At 38.2% G+C, this 25,061-nt stretch overlaps 1 protein-coding gene across 1 annotated transcript; it reads right to left on the bottom strand.

The window, feature by feature from the left end:
- Positions 1-6,910: 6,910 nt before the first annotated feature.
- txnrd3 (thioredoxin reductase 3) lies at positions 6,911-21,676 on the bottom strand. Its single transcript, XM_022194251.2, has 16 exons — positions 21,305-21,676; positions 20,710-20,770; positions 18,779-18,888; positions 17,333-17,440; positions 16,674-16,746; positions 16,467-16,586; positions 16,174-16,316; positions 15,671-15,786; positions 14,301-14,526; positions 13,913-14,005; positions 12,701-12,777; positions 11,101-11,257; positions 10,540-10,647; positions 10,234-10,329; positions 10,012-10,146; positions 6,911-7,941 (listed from the first exon to the last, which is right to left on the bottom strand). Exons 1-16 carry the CDS (start codon positions 21,413-21,415, stop codon positions 7,879-7,881), a joined length of 1,797 nt encoding a protein of 598 aa, XP_022049943.1. The 5' UTR covers positions 21,416-21,676; the 3' UTR covers positions 6,911-7,878.
- Positions 21,677-25,061: the final 3,385 nt, after the last annotated feature.

The raw sequence follows: 25,061 nt of genomic DNA on the forward strand, positions 1-25,061 counted from the left end.
GAGATATTCTTCTGCTTTGTCAGCACTCTTCTGGTTCCTGTGAGAAACACTTCCTAGTTAAATCCTTCCGGATTGCACAATTCCCTTTCTGGTAACGAAAATTAATCAATAACTATGTTAAAGAGCATGTCATTACACTCGAGGCAATATGCTTTCAACTCAAACACTGACTTAAACTCGTTTTATGAGATGAAGGTTAACCATTTGTAGAGAGTCAATATAAAAGGATTTTCTCGTCAATGCGTGTGTGTAAAGCTGAAAAAAATTGTGAGATTTGATTACATAAGAATGTGTTTTTACCGTGACTCATGCTGACTAGTAATGGTTATAAGTGTGTTGAAAACAGCAAGTCATAATGAGACAACTATGACTTTTGAGGTCATTACACTTCATTGTGCCCTTCTGGCAACTTCCAGCTTTTCCAGGAAACTTTATCTCGACCTGCGTCACCCACAAAGCTGCAACTAGAATTGCAGAATTAGATATTTTAAGTTATGTCCTAAAATACAATTACACAGCACTTACATCCTACAGGTCTCATATTATCAACCATAACACAGGGAAACACAGAAAAAAATTCCGCTGTGGTTTATTGTTGTCTAGTTAGCTGTTTCAGATGTCACTTCCTTATTGGAGTGAGGTTAAGTAAAAAAGATTTTGGTTTTGCATCAGTTTGAGTTTGATTCAGCACAATTTTCAGAACGCAAGGGAAAGTGGCAGTTTCATTTTGATCAGATGCATGTGATGTACGTAAGCAGAGAAAGATTTGGTGTTTAACACAATAAGAGACATGAAGGATGGCAACAGAGCTGCAAAGGGACAGTCAGGACAAACTAAAAACAACTTATTTTAAAAGCAACATGACTATAAACAAAACAGCCTTAAAGAAGCACAAAATAACAAGAAAGAAATGAAAGGAAAAGAAAAATAGAGACATGAAACAGTCTTAAGGAGATGCAAAACAACCACAAAGAAACACAAAACAACTACAAATACATAAAAGCAACTACAAAGAGGTGCAAAACATGTACGAAAAGGTGACAAAACAACGTCAAAGAGACACGAAACGACTATGAAACAACCAAAACAATCATACCACAGTCCAAAAGAACTCCAGAGACACAAAACTACCACAAAGAGACGTATAACAACTACAAAATAATACAAAGCATCCACAGACAAACAATAACGACCACAAAGAGATAAAAAAAAAACAACTACAAAACTGCAAACAAGTGCAGACGGAATACAAACCAAATGCAGGCATAAAATGGCTACAGAGAGACACAAAACATGTTCAAAATGAGACAAAACAACAACAATGTTGAACGCCCATAGAAAGATGCAATACAAACCACAAAGAGACACAAAACAGCCACAAGGAGATGCAAAACAACCACGCAGATACCAAAAACACAAAAAGAGATGGAAAACAACCTACAAGAGAGATGCAAATGAGCTACAAAATATACAACATAGCCTTGAAATATGCAAAACAACCACAAAGACACAAAGAACAATTTCAAAGAGAAACAAAACAACCTCAAAGGGTTGCAAGATCACTACAAAAACAAACAAAACGACCACACAAACCCTAAACAAAATGACTACAAAGAGACGCAAAACAACCACAAACTACAAAAATGGCTGTTTAGAATAAGGTGAGATAGAATTTTATTAATAAAGAAAAGAAATTCTTAAAAGTAAAAATCCTCAATTAGTGCACTGGAAAAATGCCCTCTCAAAACAAGAAAAAAAAACTTATTTCAAGGAATTTTTTACCTTGAAAAAAGTGAAGAAAAAAAATCTGCCAATAGAAAAATGAAACATGGCTTGGTAAGATTTCTTGAAATAAGATATATTTAGAACATTGAGATCTTAAAATTAGCTGGGAAAACTTATTTTAAGCTATATTTTACCAGGATTGTCAAGCTTAGGTGTCTTAAAATAAACCAGACATGTTAAAGAAAATAGTCGTTTTTCACTCAAAAATAGATTTTTGCTTCAAGTAATCTCCTAATATGAGATGTATTAAACTTATTTTGAGTTTTCTTGCAAAATTCAACTCAAAACAAGATAATTTCAAGATTGTTTGACTTAACAAGATATTTAAGATGCATTGTCTTAAAACAAGTCCCTCCATCTTGCTGAAATGTCACTTAAGTGAATTTATCTTGAATCGATTTTTTTGCAGTGTGCTGAAACCTTCCATAGACCTTTAGATCGTTACAAAAAAGACACAAAACAACCACAAAGACACAAACAATGAATACAAAGAGATGAAAACAGCCACAGAGAGTTACAGTTAACCATTCAACTAATGGTTAAAGACTGTTTGATTCCTGACGAGGACTTTCCAAAAGTCAGTCCACTCTCAGTTCCTTTGTTTCTTAACTTTACTCTGTCTGATCTAATAGAGGCAAAGAAGAGAGAGAGAGACAAAAAACAAACACAAGAAATGCAAAATGGCAGTAAAGAGACGCTAGAACAAGACAACAAGCAGCTACTTGTGTTTTTATTTCATTATACCATAAAAACCTGGAAATTAAAACAAAAGAACTGCAGTATTTATTAAAATAGTCAGTGCTGGGATTGAAAAAGCTTGTGACGCATCAATAATAGAACAGTAAGATACTTTTCTGATTATTATTATTTTTATAATATACTTTTTGGTGAAAAATAACATCGTGATTTTGCATCTTACTTTGGATGTTATTTGCATTTTTTCTTAAATCTAACATGTATGAGCTCCTGCATATCTTAATATCCTTAACTGTGCCCTATAAACATTCAGTCATTTGTTGTTTAAAAGAGCAGATGTAGATAAATCTAATAAATTCAGTGCATGACCAACTACTTAAAGGCATTATGGAGGATGTTTTTTTTTTTGTTTAATTTGTCTGATTCACATAAAATGAATATACTGACCTTGAGTGGACTTGTATGTATGGTCTCTAAAAGAATTTAAAAAAAAAACTGTGGACATGGCAGGACCTGAAAAACATCAGCCAATCAATGCGCTCGGACCGAGGCGTTTGCTTTGCTCCCTTTCCTGTCAATCAAAAATCTTCCGGCTCAGGCCTAGTTACGTAGATTACGTACGCCTTGGACTTACGTGTTTTCTGTATGTGTTGCTTTGGTATAGCTTCGTAGTTAGCTGGCGACTTGTTTTGCTCATCTTTTTTTACATAATGGCAGATAAAGATCCAGGAGGACCCAGCCGTAAAAGACAACTTCAGGAGTCCTACGCAAGTTTCTGGAGGGGGGCGTTTCTTCGTAAATGTTAAGAGGGGGGAGGTTAGAGGGGGGTGAGGGAGAGGTTGTATGTGCGCATGCGCATGCGACGTTCAAAGTCGTAGGAAATTAAATCTCCTCTACTGCCGTTAAAGCAGCTTTTAAACGGATAAATTAGCAAACTGATATTCTGATAGCCCAACACCAAACCCCTTCTTCATTCCTTTGCACGTGTAAGGATGTCAGCAGACTGGGAAAGCCGCAGGATCTCGGCTACATTTCACAAACACCCACACAGGCCTCAGTCTGGCATCACCGGTGAATCAATTAGTTGGTATCGCTGATAGATTGTCCGCTATCAAACGGGCATCACCAAAAATAAAACTCATCAAAGCGCCAGTTGTCATGGCAGCCCCTGCAGGTGACAGCATTTTCAGACGGGAGCTGGTGGACCCAACAAAGGCTTCAACCAGCTATTGATGGGGACCGCCACTTGTGGAGGCTGAATAGTCCCACAGAAGCCCAGACACCCAGAGGAAATGATGCTATTATTTTTCCACGGCTCTCTGATGTAGCTGACATGAATAGGCTGCCCACTTCAACGGCATGATTTTGATCTGCTGATGTGCTGTAAATATCCTCCCATCTAAGCGCTTGGTTGTTTAAGCTGTGCTGCAGTGGGAGACATGAGTGGCACTGGAACCAAGAAGCTCCAAAGTGTGCCCTATGATTAAACGAACAGTATATGTGAACGTTAAATGGTACTGGAAATATTAAAAGTGATTATTACTTGATTTGTAAAGCCTGCTTTTTCTCCCTAAGGCACATTTATCATTTTACTTTATGATATAATCTTAAAGTGCATGAAGTCATGGTTAAAATGAAGCTGATCAGATCAGGTTAACTGTCAGAAAAAAACGTGTTATATAACCAGAGTTCTGTAACACTGACTCAACAGGAAAGCTAAGATTTTACCATTGACTCTGGTGTTGTTGCAATACTATTTGACTTTATTTCTGCAACTTGGGGTAATTTAGATTTCGACTGATTTTATGTAGCATAGGTCTACACATTTGCAAGCATGCATGAAGCTAAAGTCTTAGCATTTATTACATGTAAATCATATTAAAGCTCTGGAAAAGGTCTTTAGTGGACCAAACCACCATTTTTTGAAGAACAGGATATGATTAGAATCCAATGTTGAGTTGTACAGCATAAACACTGAACAAAAGACAAATTTACAGATTTTAAGCCTCCATATCAAAATCACAAACAACATATTTTACTTCTTAAATGGCCCAGTTTTGTTTGAAGAGGACTCCAGTTGAAACTGATTAATTTACTGACATGTGTGTCACCAGTGGAACCGATGTCGATGATAAAAAAAAAATCTAACATCGTGTTGTAGTACAATAAATGCAGTTAAGTTGGTTTTCTTAGTATTTTGGACTGATATAGTGGTTTGTAGTTATCAGTACGGCAACCAATATTTGGACAGTCTAATCTAATCTAATCTAATCTAATCTAATCTAATGCTAATAAACTTATAATATAAACTTTATTGATCCCCAAGGGGAAATTCTGTAAATATTATACTGACTATATAGAAATGTTATACGTATATCCACTTGACTCTCTCCTCTATTTACCTGAGAAGAAACCATGTGTAATATTGCACTTGTGAGTCAACTCAAAACAGTGTTTAAAAGCAAATTTAGATGCTGTAAGTCAGTGTTTGGTTTATTCATAGACCATGATTTGCAGCCTTGACATATATGTAAGTTTAACATATTTTAGGTTTCCACTGTGAAACAATATCTAGATTTTCAGCAATTTCTTGTAACCTTTCTCTGTTTATAGCAGCTGTATGACCTTTTTTGAATAGATGTTAGAATTCTTCATGTGTTCCTAATAGCAAACGCTGCTCTCTCATCCTGATATTAACACACACACACACACACACACACACACACACACACACACACACACACACACACACACACACACACACACACACACACACATCTATCTTTACTATTTGAACCTTTACTGAATCAGCCTGAGTGCACGAATGTAACCTTTAAGGAACCGCTTTAGTGCTGACTGGTTTGAGTTCATTGAGGTCAGACACAACACTTTAATCTCCACTTTTCTTATCGTGCTTAGTGGATCAGTTATTTGATTCGATAAAGAGGTGAAACTTTGGTGCCAACATCACTGTGACATTAATGAGTATAATAAAAAAAAAACATCATTAAATGAGCTAATAAATGATTGAGGGACTTTTGAAATCCATGGGATATATCTTGCATACATGTTTATTAAAAGTAAAACTCGTGTTTTTTATGTTCATTATGATCATTTCTTTACAAATTCCACAATTATTTATTATGGAAACACTCACTTATCAATAAAAAATGACTGGATATCACTAAAATGTCGACTATATCACAGTCCGAATTTAACAACAACCACCTTCTAATTAGCTAAACAATAATAAAATGAGCTTATTCAAAATAGTCTTGTGTTCTTTTTGTTAAGTTGAGATAATCATGACAGGTCTTTCTTTTTAAGCAATATATCAAATTTTGTATGGATAACAGCAAATTGTATGTGTCCAAGAAATGACTTTCAACTAAGCTACCCATTACAAAAACACCTCTAAAGGAAGTGTGTTCATTCCAAATCACATGACCTGCTCCACATGATGTCACTTCCTCCTGAAGAAAGGACTGGAACACTCCAAGGATTTCTGAGTTATTTAATATAAAGTACTGTGTGAGTCAAGTGTCAACAGGTTTACTAGAATATCTTTATAAAGAACTTTCAATCTCAATTTCACTCAGTTGTATAAATAATATTTAGAAGAATATTTCTCTAAAATGCCATGTGGTGTTTGGTTAAAGGCAGCCATGTGGATTTTATTCCTGAAAACAGCAAAAATATCAACTATAATACCTGTCAACTATGCTACAAAAAGTCCCACAATTATATATGGACCAAAATAAAAACAGTATTGTCATCTATAAGTACATTTATGTTTTTATGCTACAAAAACATTATGCAACAAAAAACAAATTAACATTTAGTTTTTCATTAAGTATGCATTTATTGGTGTATTTACACTGCACTTACATTATCTTTGTATGTAATTATTATATTTATTAGATAGAGCGCTTTGGGCTTCAATATGGGATGAAACTGGTCTAAAAATATCAGTAGCATCCTTGTAATGTGATTAGTTTTTGTTGTGACCATGAAACTTACATCAATGCAGCTTTAAAACCCACTCAGCAACACAGGTTTTATAAGATAAGCTATTATAGGTAATGCCAGAAAGTTTAACAGTAAAATATAATCTGCTTTTTATATTTTGTTTGGTAGTTTAAAAAAAAAAAAAAGAATAATTCTCTTGATGTACCATTGCATTCAGGCACCAGGCCACATATTACACAGGTTCTCTCCTTTTTCCATTTATAATCCCATTTCCTGAATAATATCAAGCACTAAAACAACAATATATTAAACAGCAACTTCATGTTTTCATTGAGGAAAAGGACGAGGACGTTGCTTGGAAACATTTACTCTTTTATGGCATTTTATTTTCTGAAACCCAAGTCAGCTCCGTTTATGACTTCTCGTCAATCTGAAACTGCAAATGACAGTCTGACAACACTGAAGGTGAATCCATCCTTTATTAAATGTTGAGAGAAAGTAGTCTATAGTGGTCTGACACCAACAAACAAGTCATTTACACAGATGACCAATGTCACTCACTAACAGCAGCCAGAATACCGTCCTTTACAGGATCCAATATATCTTTTACATACACGTAATGCAGAGGCAAACAGCGAGAAGCAACACACAAGCATTAAATTAACTGAGTAAAAACTGTCGGTACAATTTAGTTTGAACTTTCCTTTCAGTCGTTTCAAAGTGTTTCTGAGTTGAAAGACGCAGATCTGCATGGTGTTTACACCTCTGCAGAGACAGAGTGGTCTCCGAGGAAGAAAACTCTGACGCCTCCATGAAGCAAATATAAATATTGACAACGACATGCATACATCTCAGATTAATCTTTCAGGAATGAAAAAGGCGCAGTGATATTCTACCGCAGCCGTGAATCCATTCTGGTGTCAATTTAAATCTGTAGATTTGAGTTTGAGTACCCTCTGGAGGGTAAGTGAGAAGTGTTTGAAGTTGGGGGTTGGACGAAGGGTTTGGACCGTCACCAGGTGCTTCTACAGAGACATCGATCCCAGCCCACCTCAGGATTTCAGGTTACGGGCAAGGATGTCAAAAACAGCCCAAACACACATATACTCAGCAGTAATGTGTGCTGGTGCTTCCTCTGAGAAGGACACACTGGTGGAGTCCACTAAAATAGCAGAGTAACCCCGCTGTTCAGCAGGCTGCCCTCAGAGCAAAACTCCCTCAGCCAGAGACTCGGCCTCTACCAGTCGCCACTTAGCTCCCTAAATGAGCGCTTTCACTCATTCAGACGCTGGAAATGATGTTAGGTTTGTCCTGAGAAGTGCCTGGAAATGAGGCTGAGCTTTTGAAGGCTGCCTGGCATCGAAGAGGAGGGAGTTTCAAAGTGGAGTTTAAAGTGAGAGCAGCCCGCTAAACGAGCAGGGTTTAACCTCAGCAGCCAGCCTGGGTGATGTCGTTGCCGGAGCTCTTCGTCACGGCCAAAGTGGTAAAGATCTGGAAGGTAGAGGGGATGAACAAGTGATAAATACACTTTCTTTTGCAGCTTTTACACCATCATATGTATTTAATCCCAAAGAGACCCATGAAACCGTTTCATTAGTTTAACAAGAGTCTTAATGAAAAGGCAAGTTTATGTTAGTGTAAGCGATAAAAACATCTTAATATTCCTGTTCTACCTTAGTAACATTCACAAACTGATAATTACAAATAAATGAATGATTACTTAACATTCAGTTCAGTATTTATTATTACAAAAGAATGACATCAAGTCCATATTACAGTATTTGTGCGTGGTTTGTTTCATCCCATTCTCTACTACTGAAACTCCTGTGAAGCTTTTATCAGGCAGCTGAACACGTTTTTATTTGGAGAGACTTTTGGTTGGCCTGTAGCTGCTCTATTTTATTCATTGTTTTTGTTGAACTATCTTGTACTGGAATTTAAATTTGACAAATTTATTATCTGACTTATTACTATTTGAATTTTCATTACTGTTGTAAAGCACAATGTGTCTGTGAAAGGTGTTATATAAATACATTTTACTTACTTTACTATCATCATTTGTGTTTTCATTTTCTATTTTCACTACATTTTAAAGTTCATACCTATACATGTGTGCCTGCAAAAGCTACATACTTTTGGAACACTCAGTTAACATTTCTCAAATCTCCCTGGAATCAAATGACTCAAAACTACAGAGCTCACTGGTCAAACAGGACATGATAGAACTGCTTCAACTGTGATCTGTGTTAACACTCCATGAAGATGTGGGTAAAACATTTTTTTAAAAATGGAAATGCAAGTCATGTAAAAAACATCAAGCAAGAAGAAAACGGCTGTTTAATGCGCTGCAATTATCACCAAAACACATTACCATGATGGATGAGTAAAGCTGCTTATTACTGAAGCTAATTAATACACCGAGCTCAGAAAGAATACAAACATAAACATGCATTCAATTTGAGATCTGCAAAATGACTACTAAATCCTCTTGCACTGCATGTTTAAGGACAGTCAGCCCTCCGAACTGATACGCAGAGTTGTTGTCTAGGCTTGAACTGCTTTAGTCTTTTTGCTTCATGTCTGCTAGGACAGCTACACACACAGCTAGCCGTTTCATTTCAGAATGTTTGTTGTGCACTTTGTCTGCCGAAAAGCACTTTGATATGCAGTATGTTGTCATTTCCTGCTCTGGTTGGGCAACAGAATACTGTTGCAACAAGCAGTACAAACCGTGTTTTATTGTAAAGATGGTGGTTTTCCATGGATGTGTAGCTCCACACCAGTCTTCATTGTGCTCTTAGAGAACTCTAGTACAATTTAAATAGTTCCCACAAAAAGCCTAAAGTCTTTTCCCAGACCAACACCACTAAAAGTCTTTTTTCACTGCTAACAAGTAGTTCAACCACAAGTTTCACAGCAACATGTTTTTGTCACCGTTGAGTTTGTCCAGGATGCAAATGCTGCAGCGGATGTGGACAAATGTTTTGATTTAGTAACTCAAAAGAAACTTAAGTGAAACCTCCTTTAAAACTTTCCTAATGCAGGCAAAGTGAAAACTTTGCTGCTGTGTTTCAAACGGCATCAACCTATTCTGAACCAACTTGTAGGAATCAAATTTTAGGCTACCAATTCCATAGCAACAACAGCATTCTACTGTTAATTTGTTATAGGAGCATGTGCAAAAATGGTACCTTCTTATTTCTTAGTTCTGTTGTCTATAGTGGCACATATTTGTTGAATGTGCTGCAAGTGTTTCACTGTAGGAGTCCAATGAACTAAATACTTCCAAGTTTTTGGTCACTTCAGGGGAGAAATGGACTGCATCTTACTCTAAATTCAATCACAGTTCTAAGACAGTCAAGAACTCTTTGTGCGACAAACAAATGTCACTGTACGCCTGAAATCTGACAATTAGTCTGACGTAAGCCCTGGACAAAGTCCCTCTTTGTCAACCCTTCTTCTATTTCAGTCAACATCCGTCTGTTTGTAAGACAGAATTCAACACACCTGACTGCTAACTACTGTTAAAGGAAGGCTAAAATAAATAAGCAGCCTTTTTACCTCAGCACAGGTCGGGTGGATGCCGATGGTGCCGTCCAGCTGCTCTTTGGTGGCACCGCATTTCATGGCTGCACCGAAGCCCTGTGTGACTTCTCCTGCATTCGGGCCGAGGTAGTGGAATCCGATGACTCGATCCTGCAGAGTGACGGAGTTACATTAGGCATAAAACACAATGAGGGAGGCAGAGTTAATGAGACGGTGTAAAAGCAGCGCTGATCTTACATTGTCCAGCTTGTTGCAGATTAACTTGGCGTAGCATCTGTTGTTGTCCCTGCCGGGCACAGTGAACTCCAAAGGCCAGAACAGACTGTGATACACCTGAACAGAGGGGCAGAAGAACAGTGACGGTCAATGACCGCAATGAGCAGCATTACAAACTTCAAGGGAAACGCAGACGAGAAACTGTCTGGATGAGTTCTTCAGTTAGTTAAAGGCAACATTTCTCAGCTGTACTGCAAACATCTAACATCAAGCTAGGATTGACAGCCACAGGAACCAGATAGTTCATCCATTATTCAGGTGTTTTACCTCGATGTTGTCCTGCCCGTACAGTTCAATAGCCTTCTCCTCCGACAGGCCACAGGAGCCGTACTCCAGCGGGGTGAAAACAGTGGTGGGAACATTGATGTAGTCACACTGCAGAAACACACAGTTAATCAAAGTTTAAGTGAAGTAAATAGTCCTGCTGTCAAAAGTCACACACCAAGGAAGGTTTGAGCTTCAGTAGGCTAACAGGAAATACCAGGTTGTCATTGTAAAGGCAGACTGCAGCACCTGAGGCAGCAAATATTGTACTCTAAGCTTCACCCTCCTCACTTTTTCAAGTCATTCTTCATGCATGTCAGAGTTTTATGCAGTTATGTTTGCTTAGCCACTGTAAGAAAGAATCACTCAGCAAAAGTAAGTCTTCTGATAAAGCAGTGCTGTCCTGATATACTGTGGGTCTGTTTCCATGTGCATCACAGTGAAAACCCAGACTGTCGATGACAAAACAGACACACCCAGCAAAATTTCACAACTTGTGCTTCTCTTTAACAGCCCATACGAGCTGCAGGTTGATATAAATGTTATCTGCAAGTAACAGCATACCTTCACTGCTGATCCCGCATAGAGACGTCGTGCCAACAGCTTGCCAGCCTGGATGGCGACAGGTGTCAGCTCCCACTTTCCCTCCAGAATGTCTCCGATGGCGTAGATGTGAGGCACATTTGTCTGCTCCTCATCGTTCACTGGAATTTTTCCATTCCTGAAGGGCGGTGAGGAGAGGTCAGTGAAGAAGAAAATACTCATTTTTAAGTTTTGTAGCTTCAAAGTACATATTTTCTTCCCTTATGTTGAAAATAAAAGAATGAAATGAAGTATATACCTTAACATGTGGACGTATGGGGAAATAGAAATCCAGTTTTCAGACATTTAAAGAGAACCATAAAAACTTTTTAAAAATGGTTATCATGAACCAAAAACTCACTGTTCAGAGATTTGGTCAACTTTTGAACGGCTCAAATTGTGTATCGAGTTAAAAATCAATTACAATCTGAATTCATCCAAGGGTTGTTTTAAATGCAAGAAAGTCGTGTAGTGGTTTGAATTTATGGAACAACTGTAGTTAGGATCTGCAAACATGTAGCACACCTCAGAGATATTTTACTGGTATTAGTACAACAAACTTTATTTTGTGTTGATGTTTGCTCTTAAATAGAGGTATGGTTAAAAAGATGTAAATTCCCCTTTTTTCTGGGATTGTAGGAATATTTATATTAATGTGCTGCAATGCTTCCAACTACAGGATTCAGATAATGATTTGTTTATTTACAGCCTTACTGCTGTTCGTGGTATTAATTGAAAAAACACACTACTCAATAGAATATTATAACCACTATTTAATTGTTCAATTTTAACTTTTTAAACTGCTAGAATTATGCAGAAACTCCTGAAACCAAAGGGACTGTCAGTAAATGTGGCACTTTGGGTCTAATGAACAACAGCATAAAGAAATAAACTCGGCCTAAGGTCACACAAAGCACGTTACAGTCGCTTTTCTATGAGCAACGTTAAAATTCGACAGTTTAGCAGCAGAACCACAAACAGGCTGATGAACCCAGTGGCCTTATGGTTGCATGTCGGCTTCATCCGAATATGACTACAGTCATGAGACCAGGGCATGACTTTGAGCGCTCTTTGAAGTCGGCCTCATGCCGTCTTAATCCCCGTTGGCTTTACAAAAACATGGAAATCCTCAAAGAAAAGGCTGCAAGTTCTATGCTTGCAAGATCACAATCAATAGTTAATTGCAAAATGCTGAAATAAGTAAGATTAATTCCATTTCAAACCAAATTTCCTGGAGATGAAAGAAGAGGGACAACAGGAAATGTGCTGCTTGAAGCCATTAAACAAACAGGGTAATCAAATTAGTGCACACAATGCAAAATGACACCAGACTGGAAAAACCTTTAAACTGAAGTTACATCACTTTCCTGCCATAATATACTGCACATCAGCTTTTCAATCTCAACAAGAAGTCAGCCCTTTTCTCTGACCAACAAATCCTCAGCACACTCACATGCCTCCCCTGCAGAGAGCCATGAGACGGCAAATACTGCTGAATCACTGTGACTGTACCGTGAGTCTTAAAGGCACAGTAATGAATGAATGCGCAACGACGGACCGCACAGTGAGACAATAAACTTACTTTGGGTTGACTTTGACCCCTGCCTTGTCCAGGCCAATCTTGTCAGTGCATGCGTCTCGGCCCACTGCTATCAACACCTAATAAACACAGAAGTTAGTGGTTTAGTCTGAAGGAAGAACTGAGTGAAGACAGCGGCTACAGCTCTGTTAGCTAAACAGAAAAACTAGGGAGAGGAAAACAGAATTGCTTCCTACTACCATTGTCACTGGCTCAGATTAATTATTTCCTTTCTCTTAAAGGAAAACGGATGGTTATCTTTAACTTTTAGGGCAAATATGTGGAAAAACTTAATGGTCTAAAGCATCCGAAATGTACTTATTATCTAAAATATCACAATATTTGGCCAGGTATCCACAAAACTAACAAAACAAAACCTAGTATGATATAAAAAAAGTAACTATAAAGCAGACAGTTTCATCTTTCAGCCAATCAATGCTTCTTGAACTAGCAAGCTGTACAACCGTAATCAGATTTAATCATTTAGCTCCTGTTAGTGGGAGCAACAACAGTGGAAATGTAATTTTTGAATCAGCTCTCAAGCAGTCGCTGTTCATAAACACAACACACAGACAAAGGGACAACATCCCTTTTATCTATTTAACGTAATCAGGCTACACAAGCTACCAAACTAGCTAAACCGGACTGTAAGCTCGCTTTTTCACTCAGTATCAAACTGAAAAGACAGTGTTCACAGCAGCATTTAATGTTTACTGGTCAATTCAGTTATCTTAGTGGTGGTTTGATTCTAAAGATAATCCCACCAGCAGCCTTAGCTAAAGTACTAGAGATATTTGTGTACTGTGGCATATAAGGGGCAGTGACAACACCACTCATTAAAGGTTACACGAAGTAAAAAACAAACAAACAAACATCAAAATGAAATAAATGGGAACAAATGGCAGAATAGGACAGGTGGCATTTTGAAACTGAAATTGCATCCAATGATATCCAGGTTAAAATACAATTAACAATAATCATTTCCCAAGTTCCTGGTTTTCGCATATATTTTACACAGTTTCTTTGCATTATTGTTTTTCGCTATGTATTTAAAGTGATCTATTATTGAACACTTTGGGATTCCATACGATGTGAGAAAGGAACTAGAACACCACAATACACATTATGCTGAAATAACACACATACTTTAGAAGCGGTCACAGACAGGAGAGTTACGTGAAGAAAGAATCAACACATTAATAAAAAGGTACGTACAGTGTTGTACTCGCCCTCGATGACCTCGTCGGATTCTGTAGACTTGGCTGTCACCTTCAGCCTGCCTGGAGTGCCTGCTTCCAGCTCCTCAATCTGACACATAAGAAGGAGAAACATGTTGAACCGTGTCAAATGTCAGGCTGCGAAATTAACTTAAGATGCAAGAATAAAACAGCAATAAATGGATTGCAATTAACTGAACCCATTTCAGAGTATGCTGACCACCTGCTGCGTTGGCTACGAATGAATTCAACACCTGAACACACTGAGGTATAGAGGCCTCATTTACAAACGTGATCAAATTTTAAAAAAATACGACTTGAAGCACATGCTAAAAACCTGATAGCTATCAGGTTTTAGCATGTGCTTCAGTTTTATCAACACTCACCTTTGTAGGGACATATTTGCGGAGGAACTTGACACCGTGCTCCTCCATGTGCTCTCCGGCACGGTTAGCCATGTCCTGGTCGAAGCCCCTCAGCAGGATGGACCGCACCATGATGGTGACGTCTAGTCCCAGGCCGGCCAGGAAGCCGCCACACTCCAGAGCCACGTACGACGCCCCGATCACCAGCGTCTTTCCAGGGCAGTAAGGCAACGAGAAGAGGTCGTCACTGGGGGACAAACACACAGCGGAGTTGATGAACAGAGCACAATAAGCAATGAAGAGCTCCCTTTTTCCAGCGAGTTTTGCAAGCAGATAAATCTTCTGGTTAAAAATGGGGCTTCATTTTTTATCCCGGCTGAACTTCACAGGTGTGGGAAGCTTTGCTGCTACCGAAAGCTGGATTGGAACTTTTCTCACAGACTTTTTCCTTACTGTGTATGAATAAAGGTCATCTAACTCCCATGTAAACTCTCCAGTATAATATATTGATTTTAAATGAAACACGGTGTCTGAAAACAAGATGCTGCTCATCAACCTTTTCTGTCACCCTGCAAAATTGTAAATGCTCCTGAATAAAACAAAAGACAGCAGTGGACACTAATAATACACAAGTACCCAGGCTATGATTGGTTCCATTTTGGATCCAGTCCACTAGTGGCAAAACACTTGGGTTCTAAACCTTTGATAAATCATTTTTCATCAGTAAAGAATTATGCTGAAAACAATTATTTGGGATCAGGTAGTCAAACAAGAAAAAACTGAACCAACTGTATTTCATACTTCTGTTTGTCACATTCTCAGACCGTCACTACATGCAGTAAAACTATATTAGGCTAAATTCAAAGTGACGTTGATTCAAATACCAGTTTACAATAAAAACCGTTTCTTGTCCGACAGCTAAGGGATCTAAAATGAATCCTTGAGTTCCAGTTAATTGCTAACGGTGAAAGTTAAACTAAATGAGATTCAATAATAAGTGGATTCAATTACGTGCTATTACACTCTAACCCATATCATTTTATCCTGTATTATGCGGTAACCCTTGATATGACGCTTGTGGGAGGAAGTGAGCAGCGAGAGCAAATGCAGCATAATCACCAGAAACACCTGAGAATAATTTGACATTTAGAGATAATTTGAGATTAATGGATGCCCTGAGGCGAGGCCACCTGTTAGGTCATGAAAGGGCGTTCTCATTGGTTCAGAGATTACACTCAGTCAACACACTGTGGCATAAGACACCCTTTTTCACCAATCTCCTGAACACACCCGCTGATCTAAAACTGAGCTCTGGCGAGGCTTCCAGTAGCACAGCATGCAATAGTGTGGATGGTGTCAGATGTGCAAAATACTCAGCACTGTGCTCTGACCTGGTGATGCAGTACTCCTTGTCTCCAGGGATGCCCAGGTAGCGTGGCCTCTCACCCGTAGCCAACACAAACCTGGCTGCTGTGTAAAACGTCTCCTTCCCTCGTTTGTTTGTCGCCTGTCAGAAAAAGCAAACGGAGGCTCAGAGATGCTGCGAGACGTTTAATGAGGAGAATTCTTTGAAAAGAGAAACCATTTGCTTTGTGTGCAGCTAAAAATGTGATCATGAGCAGGAAAAACAACAAAAACGCTGAAAAGGCGGACTAAATATTTAGCAAAGCAAAATGTTTGTTGCTCCATCACACAAGACAAAATTTCACAAGACAGCTCATAGAGATCAGTGAAGACTTTAGGGATGGTACCTTGAACAATGCCCTTTTTAAAAAATTAAGTCGTGGAAATGCTAGTTGGTACAGCTTCTAAAACTGGTTCTAAACCAGCACTTCCAGTTTAACATTTGCACAATTTCACTGAAGGTTTCTTTACATTACAAGTACCCATTTACCTTGATTTTGTGTGGTTCAATGAATTCTGCATAGGCGTTGACATAGTTGACATTCTTGTCTCTCAGTGCCACCCTGTAACCCCAGTTCAGCGAGCCAATGTAGTTGTTGACTGCCGTCTTCATCGTGTCCCAGTTGTGTTTCACTGAGGAATGACAGACAGACACCGATCAGTGGAATCAGCAGGAAAAACAACAAGCGACTCCTAATAATGAGCTTGCCTCTGATTTACCACGGCAAGCTGGTGTTATGTCCCCCCTCCGTGACCTCCTGGGTCGCTGCCCTGAGCCCTCACCTGTCTCGTCGAACTCCCAGCCGAACTTGCGGGCGTCCTGCATGGCTGTGGCCAGCATAGCCGTCTGGTGCATCAGCTTCTTGGGAATGCAGCCAACGTTCACGCAGGTTCCACCGAGACCTGATCACCACAGCGGGACACAATGGAACAGTTGGTTAGCATCTTAAATTACATCTCGTTAGATATCACTATAAAAAGGCATCTTACCCCAGGTGGTTCCTTTTGGTGTGGGCACCACATAGTCAAGTACCATGACCTTCTTCCCCAAATTAGCGGCTTCCTGTTGTCAACAGAGACAATGTTACTGCTTCTGCATGTGAAATGGTCATTTAGTAGTATGTTTATGCCACTAGCTACAGTTTCCCCTTGCATACCTGCAATCTGTATCCAAGGAGAAACTGTTTATGGTTCTAAATACACTAAATGCAAATTTTCTGACAGATACCATGAATAGATTTTATATTTTTACAGTCATGCCTTGGTTTGATATTCACAGCACAATAAATTTAAAACAAGCGATGGAGCGTCATCACATGAGACGACAATCAAAAGCATGACCGTCATAAAAGAAATACAACATGAATTTGTAAAAAAAACCTAACAGAACAGTGTAAAGCATGGGTCAAACATGCTTTAGAATGTATACTGTGCACTGCAGCACTCATGCTTTACGAATTGCTTTGCTTCAAGTTTCAATTTGACATTGATCAATTGTTCAACGCTAGGCCAAAGCGAAGTGCAGCAACTGATTGCAGAATTTCAACAGCTTCAGTTTCACAATGATTCTCTGACAAAGTGATAGCCACAAAATTGTGCAACAGTCAAAAGCCAGGTAATGCTGAATGTGCTGCAGTTAATCTCGTCACCTTTGAGCAGGCCAGGCCTCCAGAGCCTCCTCCAATGACGATCAGGTCGTAGTCGTAAGCTTCATGTTCTCCGTTCAGAAGCTGCTGCAGGCTGCCGTCTTTATGGGCCTGACACAAAGATTAACAAAATGCTTCATCAATACAGCACTACGTTATACTGATCATATGACAACAAAAAATGATGCTCTGATCACTTCAGACTGAATTTGTGAACGTACTCATAGAGAAAACAATCCACTGCCTAATGGCTACTTTCAATCATTAATCCTTGTTCGTATGATATAGTTAACTCTGTGTGAGGGTTCTAGGCAACTTACATAACATAAATGGGACAACGACAACTGACCTTCGAACAAGGCAAAGGGAAACTGTGCATTACTCTGACTGTGTGCGATCAACCTTTGCTAAACATTTTTGCAGATTGTTCGTGTTTCCGTTCTTACATGCAAGAGACACGTTGCAATGAGCATTGTCAACATCAACATGGTTATCTCTCTCACAAAATACACCTTTAATCAAGCAGAAAGGGAGCTGGTGACATAAAATATGCAGGATTTCATTTGTATAGGGATGATAAACCCGAGTCTATAATCTTCGGTTGCTCAGTACCAAGAACAGGGCTGATAGCGATGCCCATTGATGCTCCGGTATTTAATTATTTAACCCCAGAGATAACAGGTTTTGGCACTCATCCCTTCTGGCAGGTGCAGGCAACAAATACAATGTTTTTCCGATTACTCACATTAACTCAGCAGCAAAAAACAACTAATTTAAAAGCAAAGCATGCCATATTTATTTTATGTATCATTTTCAGACACAAAAGTTTGAAAATTAAACCTTGCTGATATTACCCTCTGTCAGAAATCAATTTGGGCCATTTCTTAATTTAAAGCATTTATCGGCCGATGCCAATGACGGATCCCGAACACACCTTTAAAAGAGCTTGCAGTGGATAAATTCACTTTAGCAACATTCATACAGCCTGCCCTCCATTCACACTGGCTAACGTGTTTATGTTGCATTGTACCACGTAGCAGAAAAATTCGGCGTACGCAAAGACAAAAGAAGGGTTCCAGAAACCAAACCTGCTGCTTTAACAGACCTCTGAGGGGACAAACAAGGCTAACCATATTCTCATTTTAATTATTAGCCCACAGGAATGATCTACTGGCACACCTAAATGTTTCTGGTTACACTTCTTCCTTTGCTGCCTTCACAAAGATCTATTCAGTACTCTCTTGTTTTGGGATTAGAAGGAAAAAGACATGGTACACTTTATGAGTCATATCTATCCAAAAGGGGGAAAAAAAGTGGGCTGAGCTTCAAGTACTGAGGAGTGTCGCACCATTTAGGGTCATGGCACACGGATTTGGAGTATCAAAGGAAAAAGAAAACGCTCAAAAAGATCCGCACTAAAGCATTTATCTGAGGACATTTGCTTGTTACCTGCAGTGTTTTGTCGCAGCCGCCAACATGCGTCTTACTGATGAAGACGTTTGGTACGGTTTTCTGTCCAGTCATCTCAAGCAGCATCTCCTGGTAGTTTGTTCCATCCTCTGCACAGAAAGGTGAATATTGTGTAAGCGCAAAACAAATATTAACAATTTCTTTAACTGCACCTAATTTTCACATGTATGCATTTGTTTTGAATCTTATAATACAAAAACAAAATGTAAGTGCAGAAAAAGTAAAAGCAATGACAGAAAACATTTTTTTCAATTAGATCACAGTTTTTTTTCATGACAAAACCCTCATGTGTCCTATTATATTTATAATAACGGCCAGTTATGACAATAAAGAATACATTTTGAGCGAAAATAGTCTGACTAACCGGTGGATAGGTGTTTTTCAGCAGTGACAGTTTACTAGTAACATGACACAAAGGCATATTGTAGCACCTGTTGATGCCAAATGGGAATTAAAAATCAGACACTTGAATAAAACTAGAAATCGTTTCTGTTCAAGCAGCAAAACGTGACTTCACTTTAATGGTAAATACTCCCTTGCTTCCTTTTGCAGGCAATCTTTGCAATAACAGGTTTCCCTGCTAATATAAATCCAGGTAACCCTGGTGCTGCTACATGCTTCAATAAAAAGCAATTTCCTGAGGTGGTGCCACTCTGGTTAATGCTGTATATTACTTGACGGCGATTAAGTTTATCAGTCTTGATTAATCTGGTTAATCATGAACATCCCTCTGTTGCTGCCTTCCACAATATAAACTGCGGCAGAAATAACCGAGTAGAAAGATGGGATGGAGTTTACAGAGTCACAGCACAAGGCCATCATCAAGGAGTGACTCAGCACATTTTGTGCTGAAGCAAAAGAGCAAAGTCTGGGCGAATTCAACATCCTTGTTGGACATTTACGTGTTGCAGGAAAACTGTTTGGATTCAAATCTAGTTGTGAAAGTATTATTTATATTTACATGACATGAATAATGGCAACACAAGAATATAAAAGGGAGAAGGCAAAAAAAAAAACGAATAACAAAAGTATGTTGATTCTCAGTCACTGAAGCTTTTAGAAACTTGCACGGAATGGAAGGAAAATGTGCACAGGACTATAAGACACAAAAAATAAAAGACGTGTATTATAAAACCCAGTGTGCATTAGTTAAACAATTTGCATAACTGATACTACAATAATAGAATATATGGTAATAATTGTACTTAGTATTGTTTTTTAAACCTGTTGAATATTTAAACAATTAAAAAAAAACAGACAAATAACACTTCAAGTAATTAATATTAGCCCAGATAGGTAGATAAAGACTTCTGGCTGCTGTTCCCCTTCACATTATCCAGCACCTGCTTTCTCTGCCTTTATAGCTGTCCAGCTACAAAAATAAGTACTTGTTTACTTGTTCTGATCAAGAACATGTTTCTGTGATTCATCTGTCACATATACCAATAAACACTACATTTTAAACATGGTTTATAGCACACTACAACATGCCATAAGCAAATGTACGGTGCCTACTAATGTGCACTACTCATTAAGAATCAGAACTTCTCCTACAAAGGCACATTTTATATTATTACACGTGCGTTATAGGATATTGTCTAACAACCAACATGATGTACTGAACTGTCAAAGATGTGTTCTTTGTACATGAAAAGCAGTATGCAAATCTAAATGTGATGATAACTTCTGTATCACAAAGAGGAAAGAAAATCTTTCCTGCATTGGCACCACACTTCCACAGGTGTGCCCGTCAGCCCTGATGAGCTAAACCACTGGTCTGACTGGTTTTGCGCCCTAATGATCAACAAGTTTACAAGTCATCTTAAACTTGCTAGGACACCTTGCAACAAATATGGTATTACATGGCATGCTACCTCTGCTACAAGCTGAAATAATCAACTCCATCTTACCTATGAGATCCAGCTCCACCACCTTGCACTCGACTTTCAGCTCTTTGAACAAGTCTTTTACCTGCGAATGTGTAAAAGATATATCAGATTCCGCTGTGGTGCAGAAAATACACTGATGCATAAATACCAACACACACACAATTGAAATAGTTGCCAAACATATATGCATAAACACAGAGTTATGTATGTATATAAATAAAGGTATGTTTGGCGAACTGACACTGAGCATCACCTTGTTGTTTTATCTTAGGGTCTGTCGAGCCAATTAGGTCTTAAGTTAGCCATAAATTATGTAAGCTAACTTTTCCAAGAACGGCTACCATATACAGCAAGGTGGCTAACAGCTTTCTGACTTGACAACACTTGATATTTTAAAATACTGTTAAACATTACGGCTCGCTGTTTAGCGTAATACTATTGACTGAAAACTAGTGGTAAAGTTTGGAATCAGCCTTAAAAGAAACGTAGTAGCGGACTGCATTGACGCGGCTAGTCGAGCCAGCAATTAGATGGAGCCCGTCTACTTCGCGGGAGAATATGGAAGTTTCTAACCGGCACAAAGCGAGATCTCCCGTCGACAGAGCAAGTAGCTTACCTTTACACAAAATGGACAGTAGCTTTTGCTAAAAACGATCACTTGATTGGTGTCGATAAGCTCCTGTATCCGAGTTTTGAGTTCATTCTTCTCGGTGTCGATGGGAGGCATTTTCAAGGTATTTCCGTCTGCCTGCGCAGGGCAAGCTTCGATAGAGGGTTGACGGCAGAATGACGGGAAAGAACTTCAGGAGCACCAACTCTGTCTTTCTCTCTCTTTCTTTTTTTCAGTCTCTTGGTTGTTTCTCTGTGAGGGTATTAAAGCAGCCGAACGACGATCCTGACCTCGGCTGCTCTCCCTCCGCTGTCAGCAGCTAGTCTACCAACCGCGCCAAACGTCTTTTATCATTGCTTTGGGTGCGCTCGATATTACTCACCGCGTTCGCCGTATTTATTATCGTCGAGCGCTGCGAACCGGAAGAGCCCCGCCCACACGGCAAATCTCGCGCTAAAAACGCGCGGAGCTACATCTACGTCACAAGGTCGGCTATTTACGTGCTGCAGAAGGACAAGAACAGTTATTTATCGGAAATATTCTCAGTATTTTAAAATGGTCTTTTTACAGCTTATCACCCTTATACGTAAAAATAAGCATCCCCTCATTGCTAAGGTGATGATAACATAAGTTTGGGGGCCTACAGGCGCCTTTGGAAGACTACTATTCCTAATTTAACACAGGAGTAAAGCGAAGAAGAGCTGTAAGTGAATGCATTTCAGGGCTTGTTATGGCTAGCTGTATAATGCTAAGCTAATAACTGCTAATCTATGAGCCCCGACCAATTTACTGTTACTTTTAAAATTATTTCTACTTCTTTGAGGGATGAAATAGTAGAGAATATTGTCCAGACTTAATTTTCTAATGTCTACCGCCATCTTCTGGTGAAAGCGCTACATGACAGCTAACAGATGCATTGTATGCTATGCAACTGCAAACTACTCAAACTACTATTTCTTCCTTTTCATGCAGTTTTCTGAATTTCTTCTTGATTACATATTTTATGTCCCACATCAAATATTAAATATTTTTAAAACATGAACCAAATTTTTATACCACTGTGCAATACAGTTACTTCTGGAACTAGTATGTATGATTTGGTTTATTTTTGTACTACATTAATTAAATGTGTGCACTATCTTTGCTCCTGTAATACTGCAAATTTCCCCACTGTTGTATTAAGAAAGAGTCATTTTTTATTATATCTTAAATTTTACAGACTGAGCAAACAGACAGTTGGCCTGACTGATCAATCCTTTTCCTTCTGATTAGTCTGTCACTATGTTCAATGTTTGTAGTGGAATTCAGAATAGTGCAATCAGTTGTTTAAGATTTATGATTTCATATTGCACATTTATGTATATAAGTTGGAAGACTCAAGAAATAAATTTTGCTGAGTTTTAGTCATAAATTAAACTCCAACTAACATTAGCAGGCATGAAAGTTTATTATAATAATACCTTCATTTATATAGCATCTTTTAAAAACAGACAGGACAAAAAAGAAAAGAAGAATACTCAGTAAGATTACTGAACAACAAAAGGCCTGTCAGTCCAAACAGAAAATGAAAGACTAGAGAGGCAAAAGTGTAGAAAGAGATTTTCTAAATGAATCAATATAACACCAGATAAAGTAAATAAAATTTCACATCCAAGTAAGAGAGTAGAACAAGGGGAATAAAAGAAAATAGAGGATAAAACCATAAATACATGGCTAAAAATAAGAATATAGTAGTAATATTAAATAAATGAATAAGTAAATAAATAAAAGTTAAAAAGAGTAAACGGAACAAAAAATAAAAACCAATTCGACGATAAACATAGATAATACACAAAATACAGAAAATTAAGTTAATTAGATAATCAAAAAAATAGTACAGACAACGGGGATTAATTTTATGTTTTTTATTTAATAACAAAAACTGATTGATTACAATAGCAAAATTACAAAAGATAATAAAAATTTAAAAGATATATATATATATATATATATATATATGATAGTGCATTTTAAAATAGAAAAAATAAATAATTTGATTTGAAAGTAATTCAAATTTGATTGATTCAACATATTTCTAATAATTCGATTCATCATAACAGCCAAGTTTAAGAACAAACAAAAGGAGTAATACAATAATCCACTTTGCAACACTGAAAGAATGAATGATGAAGGAATGCTTTTCTCAATCTTACTTGGACACAAATTTACTCCATATTGCTGTGTTTTTGAGATTCCAGGATAAGAATTACACTCAACAAAAATATAAAAGCAACACTTTTTTGCTCCCATTTTTTATGAGATGAACTCAACGATCTAAAACTTTTTCCACATACACAATATCACCATTTCTCTCAAACATTGTTGACAAATCTGTCTAAATCTGTGATAGTGAGCACTTCTCCTTTGCTGAGATAATCCATCCCACCTCACAGGTGTTCCATATCAAGATGCTGATTAGACACCATGATTAGTGCACAGGTGTGCCTTAGACTGCCCACAATAAAAAACAGAAATTCTTTGGTTATGCAAACCGATTGTTTCAGCAGCTGTCCGAGTGACTGGTCTCAGACCATCTTGGAGGTGAACATGCTGGATGTGGAGGTCCTGGGCTGGTGTGGTTACACGTGGTCTGCGGTTGTGAGGCTGGTTGAATGTACTGCCAAATTCTCTGAAACGCCTTTGGAGACGGCTTATGGTAGAGAAATGAACATTCAATACACGAGCAACAGCTCTGGTTGACATTCCTGCTGTCAGCATGCCAATTGCACGCTCCCTCAAATCTTGCCACATCTGTGGCATTGTGCTGTGATAAAACTGCACCTTTCAGAGTGTCCTTTTATTGTGGGCAGTCTAAGGCACACCTGTGCACTAATCATGGTGTCTAATCAGCATCTTGATATGGCACACCTGTGAGGTGGGATGGATTATCTCAGCAAAGGAGAAGTGCTCACTATCACAGATTTAAACAGATTTGTGAACAATATGTGAGAGAAATGGTTTGAGTTTGAGTTTATTTTCGAGCTTTTACAAGGTAAAGTTTATACATGTTGTAAACAGTACTTTAGCAGTTTTTCTACTATTTCAAGATGTTATGATACAATTTCTTTGAGCCTCCTAAACATATCAAACATGTCATACAAAAAAGGAAAAAAAGAAACCCCACACACACACACAAAAAGAAAAACAGAAAGCTCGAAAGGGAGTGGGGAGTGGGGAGAAGTAAAGCTTATTAAGCTCCCACCCCAGAAATGGTGACATTGTGTATGTGGAAAAAGTTTTAGATCTTTGAGTTCATCTCATTAAAAAATGGGAACAAAAACAAAAGTGTTGCGTTTATATTTTTGTTGAGCGTAAGTTGCTTTATTTACTCACAACACATCTTGATAGCATCTTTTCTTAGATCCTATCCTGCCATGTAAATCCTCATGACTGTCAAACTCCACATGCCTTTAGTGCTTGCTTGTCAAAAATTTGAACTCTATTCCAAAAACCTAGGTAACTAGGAGAGATTTACAAAGAAAAAACCTTTAAATGTCTCCCTTAAGAGACACAGAAGACATAGAATAGTTCTCATGTGACAAGTTAACAGACTTATGAGTGGCCTTTTAGTAAACTAATAAATAAAATAACTCACTGACATATGAACTAATGTTTTACTTTTGATTCATTTGCTCTTTAAATAATGAATACTGGCCAAATGATCAGATACAGATGCACACAGGTGTCTTTTTTATCTTTTTGAGGTTGTAACCCTCAAACAGGT

This window comes from Acanthochromis polyacanthus, chromosome 5 (assembly GCF_021347895.1).
Source record: "Acanthochromis polyacanthus isolate Apoly-LR-REF ecotype Palm Island chromosome 5, KAUST_Apoly_ChrSc, whole genome shotgun sequence".
NCBI lineage: Eukaryota > Metazoa > Chordata > Actinopteri > Pomacentridae > Acanthochromis > Acanthochromis polyacanthus.